Raw genomic sequence first — 15782 nt, 5'->3', positions numbered from 1 at the left:
CTTAATACAGTTTGAAGGGTATAACATTTAAGAAATTGCCAGTGGTGATGCTATTATATGAATACCTAGAATGTGATGGAAGTTTAGAATGTGTTATTTTTATTGGGAACATGGATTCTAGAATTACTGATGTTTTGGTTTCCTATGCTATCAAGTTCTGATCTTCTCAAAGAAAAGGGCCAGAAGATCATTGAAACAATAAAAACAACCGTTTCAATAAAGCATATAACTAAAACTAAATGATTCTGCCAGCTACCTGGGGAGCTAGTTGTGCTTATTGATAACTTGAATTTGTGTGACCCACAGAAGACGACAAATGACCTGGTACATAAGCAGATTGAGTCAGGAAGATAACATCCATTCCAGCAGATCAACAGTTTTTAGTCTGTGCGAGGTTTCAGGCTACTAGAGGTGGAAAGAGGCCTGAGGCTGGTTAGCAGCCTCAAAATAGGCAAAGTCAGAGAAGGGTTAGCCTGCCTTTGTGTCTCAGGGAGAGATTGCAAGAGACAGAATCCCATCTGGTGAATATGCTGCAAGTTACTGAAAGGAAATGCTGCAACTCATCAGTTTAGCAAGAAATTTTAAAGTGAAGATCAGAGGTTCATTGGGGTTAGATGTCTGTAAAGGATATCACTGAGAAAAAGAGGTGTATCATTCTTTTTGCTGTTTATGATAAATCATTCCAAATTATCATATATACATTGATATTTTTCTTTTATGTAAGAGCTTATGTTCGTTTGTTAAAGTACATCGACAGCCTCATGTGAATATGTTCAGTGATTGATCACTATAGTAACCAAATTATAAGAACATAGTTTCTGGTTTATCAGGCCAGGTTTTACTCTGGAATCAGATTTGTCCAGCATTACTATCTGCTGGGATCATTACAAGGGGCTGAACCCCTATTCTGGTCTTTCCAATGATAATTGGCATTCAGGCCAAGAAATCGTGGAGGTATTTATTTAATTGACTCAGTCATGAGCTGTACCTTCAGAAGTTTGTGATTTGCTGTCCTACACCAACAGCTCTTCAGCAAGAATACCAATGAGGGTGTCAACCCTTTCAGTAGCTTGTATCAGATGCTATGTTGTTTTATTTTAAATATGAATCTATTGTAAGTAGGTTTATCCATTCAAAAGATTAGCTATAAACAATATGGAGTTCTAATATGTTCAGTATTTCGCATGAATTGTTAGTGTATTAAGTCTATAGGAATGCTTAAACTATGTATAGTTATTTTGTCACATTCAGATTTTGCATTAGTTTACACTTATCAATGACATTTTGTGCTTAATTTATACCTCCGCTATTTTCAATATTCACAGCATTTTGATATTTTCAAAGTTAATTTGCAAGAACTATCAGTAATATTGGCTGCAGTGTCATTGAATGCAGATAGAATAACAGTTAGGAAAGAGAAGGTTACTCAGTCTTTCATGATTGTTCTGTTATTCACTTCAATCATGGCTGATTTATGGTTCAACTTCACCCATCTGCTCTTGCTGTCTAATCCTTGATGCTTTTAACTAGAATAGTGTGCCAGTATCTGCTGTAAAAATTTCAAATTGCCTTAGTTCACACATCAACTTAAAGCATTCTGTGCAAGGTCTTGTTTTTACTATGGGCTGCCATTGAGATCACTCATTCAGCTGCAGGATTTTACAGAGCTGCAGTCATGTCTGCAAGGTACAGACAGAACCCAATTCAGTCACAATAATGATCACTATTTGGAACAGATTCCCATACCATTAGGTTACAAACTAATTTACAGAGGATTTAACAATGAATCCCTAATGAATCCATTCAACAGTAAATCTGCAGTTTACAATGGGCAGCACTGCTGCTTTAGTTAGATAACTAGTGTTCCTTGCAGTGTGTGAATTGACTTGCAATGTGAGTTCCCTTCAATATTCTTCCATTCCGAAAGTGAAATTAACTTTGGCACACCATTCAGTGACAAGAGCTCTGTGCAGTATTTGATTTTTTTTATTGCAGACTTCAGAGAGATGGGCATTATTAGCTGCAACAATGTGCTGGCTTAAATTGAAACTTTTGGATAAATGTAAGTACTGGGACTGTGCAGGACCCTGCAGCTACAGCTGATAGTCCATCTGGCCTAGTGTCCAAACCTAAACAGTCCCAGTCAGAAAAATCTTCTGAAGACACAACTTGCTTCCAGAAACACTGATTCAGAAAATTTACATTAATATGTCACTGTATGAGATAAATCAGAAAGCTGTACATAACAGACAATAGCATCAAGAAATACACCTCATATGCAATTATGATTGCTTTATGAGGAAAGAAAGGACAGAGCTTGAAATTCTAAAGCACCTTCCATTACCTCAGGATATCTCAAAGCACTTTATTGCCAAGGAAGTACTTTTTGAAGTATGCAATATTACAATGTAGAAAATTTAGCAGTCAATTTGTGCACAAATATGATCAGAAAAATTGATACTTTTAAAATGATGTTGTTCACAATTTATAGTTTAATATTACATTTAATGCTTTTCAGATGACTGAGTCATGCTTTAGGGTGGAAGTTATTTTCAAATTTGAATCAGCACCTCAGAGTTGTGCAAGAGCAGCTTGATGATCCCAGCTTCTCTAACCTCTCTTCATAACTGATCCCTAGTATCAAACTGGCAAACCTCCTCCTCTGTACTCTTTCCAATATCTTGACATTTTTCATTCACAATCGTCCAGCTGAAGCTTAACCAAAGATTTAATATGACATCCTTGCTTTGCAATCAATGTTCTATCTAAATAGCCAAACACCTCTACTTTTAACATGCTGTAAAAACTTGCCCACCATCTTGAAAGATTTGCTATTTTATAAATCGAGCATCCTTAACTTTTGCAGGTCTTTCAACCTACTTAAAAGCGAAGGTATTTTACTGGATTTCTACAGAATACTGGTGCAGCCTCAGTTGGAGCTTTGCACACAGCTATAGGACCCACACTTCCAGGAAGATGTGAAGGAATTAGAAAGAGTGTAGAAAAGATTCACAAGAACTGCTCCCAGTTATTAGGAGCCTCAGTTACATTTACAGATTGGAGAAATTGGGATTTTTTTTTCCCTAAGGAGAAGGTTGGAAGGAAATTAATATAAGTATTCAAAATTATGGAGCATTCGGATAGAGTGAGGTAGAGAAAAAAAATGCCTGTTAATAGAAGGTTTAAGAACCAGAGGGTTGGATTTATGATACTTGGCAAAAGATGCAATGATGACATGGGGAAAACCCTTTTCACATAGCAAGCGACGGGGATTTTGAATGCATGATGAAAACGTATGGTGGACTCAGGGTCTATTGAGACATTCTAAAGAGAATTAGATTATTCAAAAGAAGGATGTGCTGGTTACAAAATGAAGGCAGATCAGTGGCACTAGGTAAATTGGTCCTACAAAGAACTATTACAGATATGATATGACAAATGGCCTCCTGCAGTCAATCTGCTGTTCTGTGATGTAGAGTATATTGCTACTCCCTGTTCTTCCTATCAAAGTACATTACTTCACAGCTAACTGCATTAAATTGCATCTGCCTTTCCTTTGCTCTTTTTACCATAGAATTACAAAACAAATAAATATATTATACCATATTTTACAATTCTTAGTAGTACCTAAGTCTACAGATAGATTGAGATCCTCTTTCAAATGCTGCCTGGGCATAAAACGTGTATTGCAGATTGGAGACCAGTTCTAGGAATTGGACAAAGTAATACGTTGGGGAGCAGTATGTATATTATTTTAGTGAAAGCAGTGCAACAAAGAAGGGTGGTAGTGGTATAGTGATAACATGGTGAGGCTTGTAAATCAGTGGTGCATGTTAATGTTGCTGGGGGCTATGGGTTCAAATTCCAATATGATAATTGGTGAAATTAATTCTAAACCATAAAAATCTAGACTATAATTCTAGCTTCAGTAAAAGTAGCCAACTAACTATTATTGTAAAAACCATTTGGTTCACAAATGTCCTTTAGGACTGGAATTGTGCCATTGTTACCTGATCTGACTTACATGTGACAGCAGATCCTCAGTAATGTGATTGATTCTGAGATGGTCCACACAGTTTAAGGGCAATTTGGACCAGGCAACACATGCTGGCAGTGATGCTCACATCCCATGAAATATTTTTTACAAAAAGATGTTGAGAGACATGTCTATTTGAAACTCTGGTATCTGCTTGCTATTTTGATTCTAATTGCTGATTAGCATCATTTGAACTTTCCTGGAGGTATGGCACTAGAGCACTGATTCGCAGCTACTTTTGTATCTTTTTCCATTGAAGGTATGGATTAGACTGGCTATTATGCAGCCACATGCTCAGTTCTCTGCAATTTCATTTTGATTGTCAGTGTTTGGAGTGCTGAGGGTAATTTCTACTCCCACATTCCCAGCATTGAGCAGGAAAGTGGGTTTGAGAATCAGATAATATAGTTATAAAGCTTCGCTTTAATATTTGGAATATGTAGATTTTGAATCTGCCCTGCTGGTTTTGTTGCTTGACATGAAATAATTGCATACCAGAAAGCATTAAATCTCTCTACATTTAACCCTACAGTCACCAATCCCATTTTGACAATTAACGTTTTGCTGTAGTTTCACAATGATGGTCTGAATCGTGAAACTTAGGATTTTCCTTCCATAAATATTGTAATTGGCATTTCTGCCACATTGAAACTGGGTTCAATTTTCTCACAGCTGTGTGTCAGCCTAAATAACCTCATACTTTCCGTGTATATTGTTCCCACTTAAAATGTCCCTATTGCCATCTTTAGTTATTTCAACCCTGCCATCAGCCACATGGGTAGAAGAGTTGGGAGTTCGGACTACCGGTAGCTGTGATTTCTGAACAGGTAGCGTCTCCAGGCGATTGACTTCGTCCGATGCTGACCGTTTTCTCCCAGGTTGAACGAATGTGCTCTGTCGCTGTGAAACGATCCGTTGAATGGCACTATCGGAAATCGTTCCAAGCTGATGAAGAAAGCAGGCGCGAAGTGAAATCCTAACCAAGGCGATGATTCAGGATCTCAGGCTCTGCGTCGGGATTATTAAACCCACTGCAATACTGCCTACTGACCCTGCCTGAAATACTTCCGTTGTCTTGAGCTCACTGATGTAAAACAAACACACAAGCTCTCTTAAAAGGCCCGACTTTTAAAGTTTGCGCCGTTGTTTTTGTGAGGATTCGCGAGGCTTTGAAATCCATTCGCCACCCGGAAAACAGAGCCTGTGTATTTGGCTCCTCCGCTTCATAATCGCAGAGGCAGATTTTGCTGACGCACCATTAGATTTCTGATGGGACGTCCACCGGCTGAGATCAGATTGAAGGTCTCACTTGCTACCTCTTCAGACCACAGGAAGGAAAAACAGCATCAGGCAGACCCCTGCTGAAGTGTGTTCCTCGGCCTTAAAGGGATCGCCACCAATCGCCCGACCAGTTACTGGGTGTTAGGAGACAGTGAGGTCTGCAGATGCTGGAGATCAGAGTTGAGAGTGTGTTGCTTGAAAAGCACGGCAGGGTCGCTTTTCCAGCAACACAGTTACTGGGTGCTGTCTATCCACACGTTGGTAGATGGAAATGATGAGTCCAGGTCTGTGAGAATGGTCTCACCACAGCAGGAACAGCACAGATTGCCCACACACTAGCATCTCAACTAATACCAATTGTGCTGATAAAAAAAAAACAGACACATCTGTGCTGGAGTAAAGTTCATGTAGGCTCATGTTTGCAGAGATTCAGGTTCCAGCTGGTAAGGACGTTCTCTTGGCTCCCAGCCACAACAGAACATCAAATCCACCAGACATGGTCAGACCACATTTGGAGTATTGTGCACATTTTTGGGCCCTATATCTTAGGAAGGATGTACTGGCTCTGGAGCGTGTTCAGAGGAGATTCAGGAGAATGGCCCCGGGAATGAAAAGCTTAACTTATGAAGAACGTTTGAGGACTCCGGGTCTATACTCAAGGGAGTTTAGAGGGGGATCTAACTGAAACTTACAGAATACTGAATGATTTGGACAGAGTGGACATTGGGAAGGTATTTCCATTTTTGGAGAGTCTAGGACCTGAGAGCACAGCCTTGGAGTAAAATGATGACCTTTTAGAACAGAGATAAGGAGAAACATCTTCAGCCAGAGAGTGGTGAATCTATGGAATTCATTGCCACAGAGGGCTGTGGAGGCCAGGTCATTGAGTATGTTTAAGACTGAGATAGATAGGTTCTTGAGTATCAAGGGAATCAAGGGTTACAGGGAGACAGCGGGACAATGGGGCTGATAAACTCATCAGCCATGATTGAATGGTGGAACAGAATCAACAGGCCGAATTGCCTAATTTCTGCTCCTATGTCTTATGGTCTTACATGGAGGGTAATCCCCAGCTTCAGGAGAGCAGTCTGTAAGTACAATAAATCATCTATATCCAGAATATTCACACATTGGATGTTGATACAGTACAGCAAGTATTTCAATAACCTTGCAAGAGGAAGGAGCTCTTCATTTTTTCCACTTTACTTTATAATTCAAGGCAACTGTTCTTTCTCCCCTTCCTCTGACACTCAACACTTATCCTTCCTTTATTGCTTGGCAGGAGCACACATTATAGAACATCTCATTCGAATTACAAAGATACAAATTATTTGGTCTTTTCACAACAGCTACCAACATCATTCTATTCTTCCTTCCTGGCATTTGCACGATCACGAATGAACTTCCTCTCCCCTCATTTCACATTCTCCGTGTTTGTTTTCCATTCAGCACCTTCCTATCCTGATTCCATTTGTTTATTTTCTTGCCCTGAGCATCTGCAAAAAAAACCCCACAGGCCACACATATCTGCATTTCCCTTGGTCAGAGACACTCACAGACTCTTGCCCTCCCTCTAAGTGTGCAAAAGGAAGTTAAGGGGAAGATATTTAAGATTGGGTTACCATTATCCAAGGCAATTAACCTATTCAGAAAATGCAACAGAGCGCTTGTCCAGACCTGTCAAAATTGGTGGTTTTGAGTCTGGAATGAACATAATCTTTTACCATTAGATGCATTCCCTCACAAATTTGTGACAAATGTGTTTTCAAGCAGCTAGAGAAAATCACACTGCATTGTGATCCCTGTCACCTACTATCCTCTCACTCCACATCCCCTGATCCCATTTTAACTCCTGTCCCTCTGTCTTTCCTGAAAACAGCCCATGGAAGACATCAAACTAGTTTGGAAGAGGTAGCTTATGAGTTGCAGCTGAAGTAACTGCTGTCCAAAATTCAATGAGGCATGTGATCTACCTTGAAGTGTGTACCTCAGCCTTAAAGTGACTGCTGCTGTCACAAGGTCAGTTACCAGATGCCGTCTACCCACATATAGATGGGTTTAAACACTGAGACCCAGGCCTGTGGTGCTGGCAGTACCATAGGAGAATCATAGATTGTCCTACCACCATTATTTCAACTAATACCAACCATATGAATGGAAATCACTTACACATCAATGCTACACCCAGTTTCTCAGAGTCTCCAATTCCAGAGTTTACTGGCTATGACCATTTTGCCTAAGCCACTGCAGGAGCAACTTGCAGGTACAACAAGTTTTATCAAGTTGCTCTGAAGAAAAGTACTGAGTACAACTACAACATCATAGCATCACTTTCAGAAACTTGCCAGGCTAAAGTACAGCTAAATGATTTGAATGCTTTATAGGAGAGAAGCATTCAGTAAAATAAGAAAATCCTGCATGTATGTAATGCCTTCCATAACTTAAGGTGGAGAAGACTTCAGTTTAGCATGTTGTGTAAAAGATGACCCCCTGCAAAAGTGCAGCACTACCTCAATACTGCAGATCTGTTCTTAACCTTCTGAAACAGAGGGAGGAGAACTACCAACTGAGTCACGGTAGCAAATAGGGAAGGATGGTGACAAAATGGATTTGTAATCCAATAGTTCCAGGCTAATGTGCTGAGTTCAAATCCTACTTGAATTTTAACATAAATTCAGCTAATAAAATCTGGAAACTAAATTTAGTCTCAGTGATGGTGACTATGGAACTATTATTAATTTCTGTTAAAACTCTGGTTCATTAATGTTCTTTAGGGAAGGAAATCTGCCATCCTTACCTGGTCTGGTATGCATGTGACTCCAGGCCCACAGCAATGCGAGTGATTCTGAACGATTCTCTAAATGGCCGAGGGAGCTACTCAGTTCAAGAGCAATTAGGATAGGGCAGCAAATATTGCTCTTTTCCATGGTATTCACATCCCATGAAATAAAAAAGCAATATATGACTCAACTGGTATATGTTTTTGATCCCAAGATCCCAACTAACTAGAAGTTTAATATTCATTTAAAACTAGATTCCTCTCATGATATTCGGTTTGGAAAATCAATCCCAGCAGGTTTTATTTTGTAAATTTGTCACTCTACCAGACTTTTAACTGACTCATAGAATCCCTACAGTGCAGAAAGAGGCCATTTGGTTCGAGTCTGCATCAGCCCTTTGTTGAACATCCCACCCAGACTCACCCCATCGTCTTACCCTGCACTTACTGTTGCTAATCTACCTCACCTGTACAGCTTTGGACTGTGGGAAGAAACCAGAGCACCTGCAGGAAACCCATGAAAATAAAGGGAGAACATCCAGATTCCACACAGAGAGTCACCTAAGGCCAGAATCTATCCAGATCCCTAATGCTGTCAGGCAGCAATGCTAACCACTGAGCCATTATGCCACCCTTAAAATGACTCGCCATGTTAAAATTGCTTTGGGGGTCCAAAGCATGTGGCATCTCAATATATTAATCAGGCAACTGCTCATTTCTGGTGGAAGTGTTGCTAGTTAATGCATTGTCTGGAATTAAAACTCCACTGAGATTTCCAGTAGGAATAGTATTGTGAGTCAATTTTCACAAGTGATACCACTAAATTGCCTCATTCTCAACTAGATAGTTGGGTTAAAATCAGGGTCAGACACCAATTATTGTTTAGTTAGAGCTACCTGCTGATTGGTTTGAAGGGGGAATACATTAAATCCAGCAAGGACCATGTCATCACTATTGCATCCAATCCTATCCTGCCCTATTCATGATTTTACCACTGGTATGGGTGGGTTTTTGTGACTTGCCAGCCTCTAGGTGAACTGAAGTCCTTAAGTGAGCAATTATTGCCCAAGTGAGGGCCTTGCCCTGTTATTTTTGGGATTTTATTGGTGGCATGAGAGACCCAGGTCAGGCTCACACCTCAGCAGCTTGACCTGGATGGGCTTACAGTTATCTGGAGCCATTGAAGGGTAATCCACATCCCTCAAAAAGGATGTAATTCCCTCCCCATATTCTCCAGCTGAGATGCAGTGAGACTCCAGACTGCCAGTCAGGATTGTGCACGGCACACCTTCCTTTCAGACTTGCTGCAGTACCAGCAGCGGCCACTATCTTGGTGGAGTTGCTGGCACTGGACAGCAGCCATCCTATGACAGGCTAGCAGATATCTGAGGCAGGACTTCTTGGGGCTAAGAGGCAGAAGGTCTGCCTCAACTCAATTAAAGGCCATGCAAATGTTTAATTCCAATAGGGCTGCTGATGGATTTGTGAGCAAGCTCCCCCCTGTACTTTTAACTGGAGGGTCAGAGACTATGATACCCCATTAACTCCAACTCAGTTGAACATGAGCAAACAACAGCTTGAATTTTTTACAGAGACTTAACAGGATAAAGTGCCCCATGTACTTAGAAGGAGCCTAGTCAATCAAAATACAACACCAAGCTACATCAGGAGATATTAGATCAGACGATCAGAAGTTTGGCCAAAGAGTTAGGTTTTAAAGTATGACTTAGGAGAGGGAAAGGAGATGGTGAGAAATGTTCTGGGAAGAGTTCTAAAGTTTCAAAAATGACAGTGTCTATTGGTGGGGCTACCGAAGTTGTAGATGCGCAAGAGGCCAGAATTAATTTAACATGTATTGTGGAGTGTAGGGCTGGAAGTGTATATAAAGATTGGAAGATAAGGATATGGCATTATTTAAAAATTAGGTTGAGGATATTAAAATTTAAACTTAACCAGGAGTCACTGCAGACCAATGAAATGAGGCTGATGGATGATGGGATTTGGTGCAGAGTTATAATATGATTTGAGCTTATGGAAGATAGAAGCTAGGGGTGTGTTGGAATTGAAAGAATTCAAGGAAGCAAAGGTATGGGTGAATTTCAGCAGCAGGCTCAAATATGATATCAAAGTTGCAAATAGTCACGCTCAGCCTCAAACAGCTGACAGGGAAAAGGACAGAATTAGTGTCATGAGAACGGAGTTTGCAGAGTGATCAAAGGTTATACAGCATATCTTGAACATGGGGCTCACTCAGAAATTCGGCAGAATATCTGGATAGTCAATGTACAGATTTGTACATACGAATGATTAATTCGTATGTACAAATCTATATGTAAAGAAATGGAATGTATACGTATGTAGGGCATCACCAATTGTATAGATATCAAAATAATTTTATGAATAAAGTAAATTTTTTAAATTAAAAAAAGTCAGAGTGGCACTGACAAAAAAAATCAAGTAACTTGATCACCATCTTTTAAAAAAAGGGGAATTAAACAATAAGAGGAAAATTTAAAGTAGGTGAGACGTTAAATCTATGGCCCTGTTGATTTAAATGATTAAAGTAACCAATAGGTGCTCGATGGAACAATGATGAAGAGCAGGGAATTCTTCCAATGAATCAGATACATTTATTCCCTAAATTAAGCCATCACTGATCTTATCTCTTTTTATGGGATCATTGTTGTAAGATTTTCTGAAATACTAGTTGTCACCATACCACTGCATTCCAGTTTCTTTACTGGGTATGACATACTTTGGAATGTATCTGACACAGGAAGGTGCTACGTGAATACATTTTTTTTTGGTTTACTCTGCACATTCTTAACAAAGGATAGCCATTGTAAAACTCACCGTATTTCAAACTATAAAGGTGATTGATTTCACACATTTATGGGTTTTTTTTAAAAGGCTCTTCACAGTTGACGCGGAGACCTGAATAAACGTTGATTAACATACAAAACACTCTCAACATTTGTTCACTGAATGTCGCTGTTTTTCCAGCACCTCCCCAGCATATTTCTAAGATAGCAATCACTCCTCGCTACATCTTGAAATGCCTCTTGCAGAAAATGCCGAAATCACCAGATGCTAAATCACTGGTCTCCCATCCACTGAATACTGTATTGGGCATTACTGCAAAGCTGCTCAATAACCACGTGACCTCTCCCACAGCAAGGCTTTCTCGTACAAATATGCTCATTAAAAGTATTTTATGAGGGAACAAGCCACTTATTCCTGAAAGAATGCATTTCTCTTATACTCTGATAATCTTGGACATTTGTTATAACCATTAGAATTCACCATGGCGTGGCAAGTCAGGAATGAGGGGTATTGCTGCATTGCGTAAGCTTAGAGATCCACAGTTTCTGTCTTGTACACTGGAGGAGAATTTTTAGGGTGCGTTTTATTCCCTTTCATGTACAAGTTTCGATTTATGCCGGTGGATCAGCATCACTTGTTTCAATTACAGTTTTATTAGCCCAGATTACGTTCGTTCCTGTGTGAGCCGTGACAATTCGAGTTAACTAGTTTTGAAGACAGCACGCCAGAATGAGAATCCATTTGAAATGTATCTACAAACAATTTTGAAAATTTAAGCTTTCAGGAATGGTAGGTTTCCCCCGCCCTCTCATGGAGTGGTCTAGCTAATGGCAAGCAAGTTCGGAAAATATGGCGATCATGAAACTATCAGAACCCTGATGTCAAAAAAAAAACGTTTTTTGGATTTTTCTCCTTAAGCTTTACAGAGTGACTCCAGAGTCTCTCTATTTAGTGGTGAACATCTAATTTCCACGTATTTGCATCTCCACTGTGGCCCAATTCAGTTGATTTTCAATTGTAATTCCAATATTCTCTCCTTTCCCAGAGACCTGTAGTGGTGTAGTGATTGTGTCTGTACCTCTGAGCCTGGAGGCCTGGGTTCAAATCCTACCTGTTACAGACATTACTGAATGGGCTGATTTTGGGTCCCTCTCCTTCCTCTCCTTCCATGAGAAAACTAAATGGCTCAAATTCCTGCTATCCAAGGCTGAGTGGGTACCCGGAGCCTCACTGACTGCTTGTACCCAGCAACTAACCATGTGCTCCACAGCCACTTTTCTCCTCATCCCATTGTCTGTGCAATTCAGGATGGGCCAACCAGCAGTCTCACCACATCACTGTGCCTGGTCTTGAGCCAAATCTCACACACGCCCAGGGCCGCCCAGAACTGCATGCTTTTGCAGGTTGCAATGAAACACATCCATCTAAACAGACTCTCCTTTGGCTCTCAGCACTCACTCACTTAGCACTTACATGGAACCTGCCAGCTTCTGTGCCTTGCATTCAATTTTTCATGCAAAGCCAAAGGCAGGCAGGGAGCACTGTTCTTGAAACGGTTTGGATATGTCCTTATATGACACAATGTTGGGGCAGTGTCATACATACAGAAGGTGCCTGCAGCTTACACAGCAAATACACTGCATGGTACTTCAACAAAATGGTCAAGAAGTCAGAGGGGAGCAGTCACTTCAGGGTGAAAGGACACTACAGTCAGTCAGGGGCCTCTTCCCATTCCAGGGATTGGCCACAGTCAGTCAGGTACTTCGACCTGCCAGAAGCTGGGGATCCATGTCCTGATTGTCCGAGGGTTGGGCCATTGTCAGTCCTGCAGGTCAAGTATAATCAGTGCGGATTTACACATTCTTTAGTCCAGGGTGCTGTGGAGACATCAGTCTGAGTGGTGGGCCATCGTCGGTTGAGGATGCTCAACTGCCCAATGAGGTTATAGAAATTTGCAAATCCGTGGGATTTTAAGGGTAAGTTAATGATTCTATAAAAGGGCTTAATGCTACTCAGAAGAGAGGGGTTGAAAGGTCTTCAGGAACATAGGGACTGGGATACAAAAGGGAACATAGAGGATAGGGATCATCCTGAATGTTATCCAGAGCCTGCAAGTTAGTCGCGAGGACACAACATTGCTATCTTGGGTCCAAAGTTAACTGGCAAAACAATATAAAATGGCTGCCTGCAGAGTGGGTGGTGTAACTTACTGTTTTTGTTTTCCAGGTGGATGGAGTAAAATTGATTTAAAAGACCTTCAATCACCCATTAATTACATTAATCACCTATCCACTGTTTCAGTAATACCATCTATTTGGCATCAAATTGTGTGATTTAAGTAAGTAGCCAGCTATTTGTGCAATATTTAACTTTACCGGACTCACTGAATATGTGACAACATTGAAAACAAGGAGAATGAGATATTTAAGGTCACTTGATAAATTCTGATCTAAGATGTTAAATATAAAGCAGGATTCAAGCATTCTGTGATCATTATACTTTAAAAACCCAGAGAATGCAAATTGATTTGTCCACCTGGAATGATAGATTTCAAGTAGCTTTCCGTGCCCTCATTGTCGATTCAGAACGAGCTCCATGACATTATGATACAGTACCATCACCCCTGAGGTTCATCAATCTGAGATCTATCAGCTTACCTGTCTCAAAATGTGCTGATTGCCCTCTGCTGGAATGTTGTAAGCACTCCTGATCAAGTTTTTGGCAATATGGAAATAGTACACAGATATGATGAAGAGTGGGATGACATAAAGAATCAGAAAGGATGCTGTGGAGTGGATTTTAGGGTGCAGCTCATCACCATGTGGGTATGGGGCACACGCCTTAAACGTTTTATTGATGTGTGGGTCATAAAAGGAATGCAGATCAGAAAACACTGCATCAGGAATAGCCAGTAGCATGGAAAACACCCAGATGAGGGCTGCTTTCACACAGATTTTCATCAGGGCATTGGTGGTCTGGATGTCCATGGGTCTGACTATAGCTTTATACCTGCAAAAAATACATGGAAAGTATGTATCAATATTAAAATTAGAGGCATTTGGATACTAATGATTAAACAGAAATAATTTGCAATATTTTTTTTTCCAGTGGAGTCCAATTAAGATAATCTAAAGTGATCATTTATGCTTCACGTCAATACAATTATTCCCAGTTTGGTGCTTCCTGATATATAACATAATTGTAAACATACAGTCAATCAGTCCACTTTAAATTCTAGACATTCAAACATTAGAAACTGTCACTGAAAAGCAAGCAGCAAGTAAAATATTTTGAAGCCAACAACAGAAGTGGAATTGTCACATTGGCAGAAAACTGTATTCCCACCCTAAACACTGACCCAAACTTCATCCCTTCAATATATAAATGTTCAAAACTAATTTTGTCACCTCTAATCTATACTCTTATGCCTCAGAGACATACATGGGAGGCAAATCAAACATCTACTTTGCATAAGTCCTGAAGAAAGTGATTAGATTAGATTAGTTACAATGTGGAAATAGGCCCTTGGCCCGACAAATCCATATCAATCCTCCGAAGAGCAACCCACCCAGACCCATTCCCCTAACATTATTTAGGGGTAATTTAGCATGGCCAATTCACCTAACCTGCACATTTTTTTGGACTGTGGGAGGAAACTCACACAGACATGGGGAGAATGTGCAAACTCCACACAGACAGTTGCCTGAGGCGGGAATTGAGCCCAGGTCTCTGGTGCTGTGAGGTAGCAGTGCTAACCACTGCTAACCAGTGCTAACCAATGCCACCATGCCGCCCTTGTAAAAGGGCTTTGCAGTTCTTAGACATTGATGTGTTGCTAAAACCACTGTGATTGAAGGTCCTTTACAGAGTAAATGATGCACTAATATTACCATTGAAACATCAGTTAAATACCAATATCAAAGAAGGATGGCATCTGTATGTGGAATTTATATTAAAACAGTATGCTTTTATTGCACACTCACAGAACATAAAGGTTTGATCCCTGTATGATTAATGTTGCTCAATCACTGATTAACCTATTAAAACACTTCAGCAATAAACACAATGCCCTTTTCATAGTCCATCCATCAATTCACTTTACTTGAATTAACATGTACATTGAATAAGTATAGCTGTGGTGGAGGGAGTAATAATATGCAAAGAAACCCTTATTTTACTGAAGGGACTTGCAAATTCTTTGCTTCATCAGGCTGCAAGTCTGTACCACTGGGAGGCACAGAAAATGTTCAAAATAGCATTGTTCATTTAATGTAAGCGCCCCAAAGTTGTCTGATCCATAGAAACATGCGGAAGTATACAGTGAAGTGTATGAGATATCAGAGTGACTACAGCAACTTGGCATTATTTAGGACTCCTTCACATCAAGGAAGACATGTTTTGAAGCACTGATCAGAATTATCGGAAAGGCATATATGGACACAATAGTAGTCAGAAATGATGATTAATGGAAATACAATAAAATTAAATAAAGAACGTGCAATTCCGTTAAAAAAATTAACACTGCAACTTAACAAAGAAAATTGATAACAAAACTTTTCAAGCCAACTATTCTTAAGCAGTAAAAGCATGCATAGTATCAGAGTAGGTCATGTCTCACAAAGGTATCAGTCTTGCCTCATTGGAAGCATTTTAACCTCTGAATGCACATAGTACTCGCAAAAAGGTTAATGATTTCATGGAATTCCTACGTTGTGGAGGGACGCAATCAGCCCATCAAGTCCACACTGATCCTTTGAAGAGCATTCTACCCTGACACAACCCACTACCCTAACCCTGTGATCCTGCATTTCCCATGGCTAATCTACATAACCTGCACATCTTTGGACTGTGGGAGGAAAACGG

General features: G+C 40.2%; 1 protein-coding gene across 1 annotated transcript in view; it reads right to left on the bottom strand.

Moving 5' to 3' along the window:
* Positions 1 to 15782, bottom strand: part of grpr (gastrin-releasing peptide receptor) — a 59119-nt gene that overhangs the window by 23771 nt on the left and 19566 nt on the right. The window contains exon 2 of the mRNA XM_087992977.1: positions 13577 to 13928. Coding sequence (XP_087849103.1) covers positions 13577 to 13928 — 352 coding nt within the window. The remainder of the gene's footprint in view (positions 1 to 13576; positions 13929 to 15782) is intronic.

The sequence above is a fragment of the Chiloscyllium plagiosum genome, unplaced genomic scaffold (assembly GCF_037043375.1).
Source record: "Chiloscyllium plagiosum isolate Xiang-an unplaced genomic scaffold, Cpla_swu_hap1 HiC_scaffold_12, whole genome shotgun sequence".
Classification (NCBI taxonomy): domain Eukaryota; kingdom Metazoa; phylum Chordata; class Chondrichthyes; order Orectolobiformes; family Hemiscylliidae; genus Chiloscyllium; species Chiloscyllium plagiosum.
This window is presented reverse-complemented; position numbering and strand designations above follow the sequence as displayed.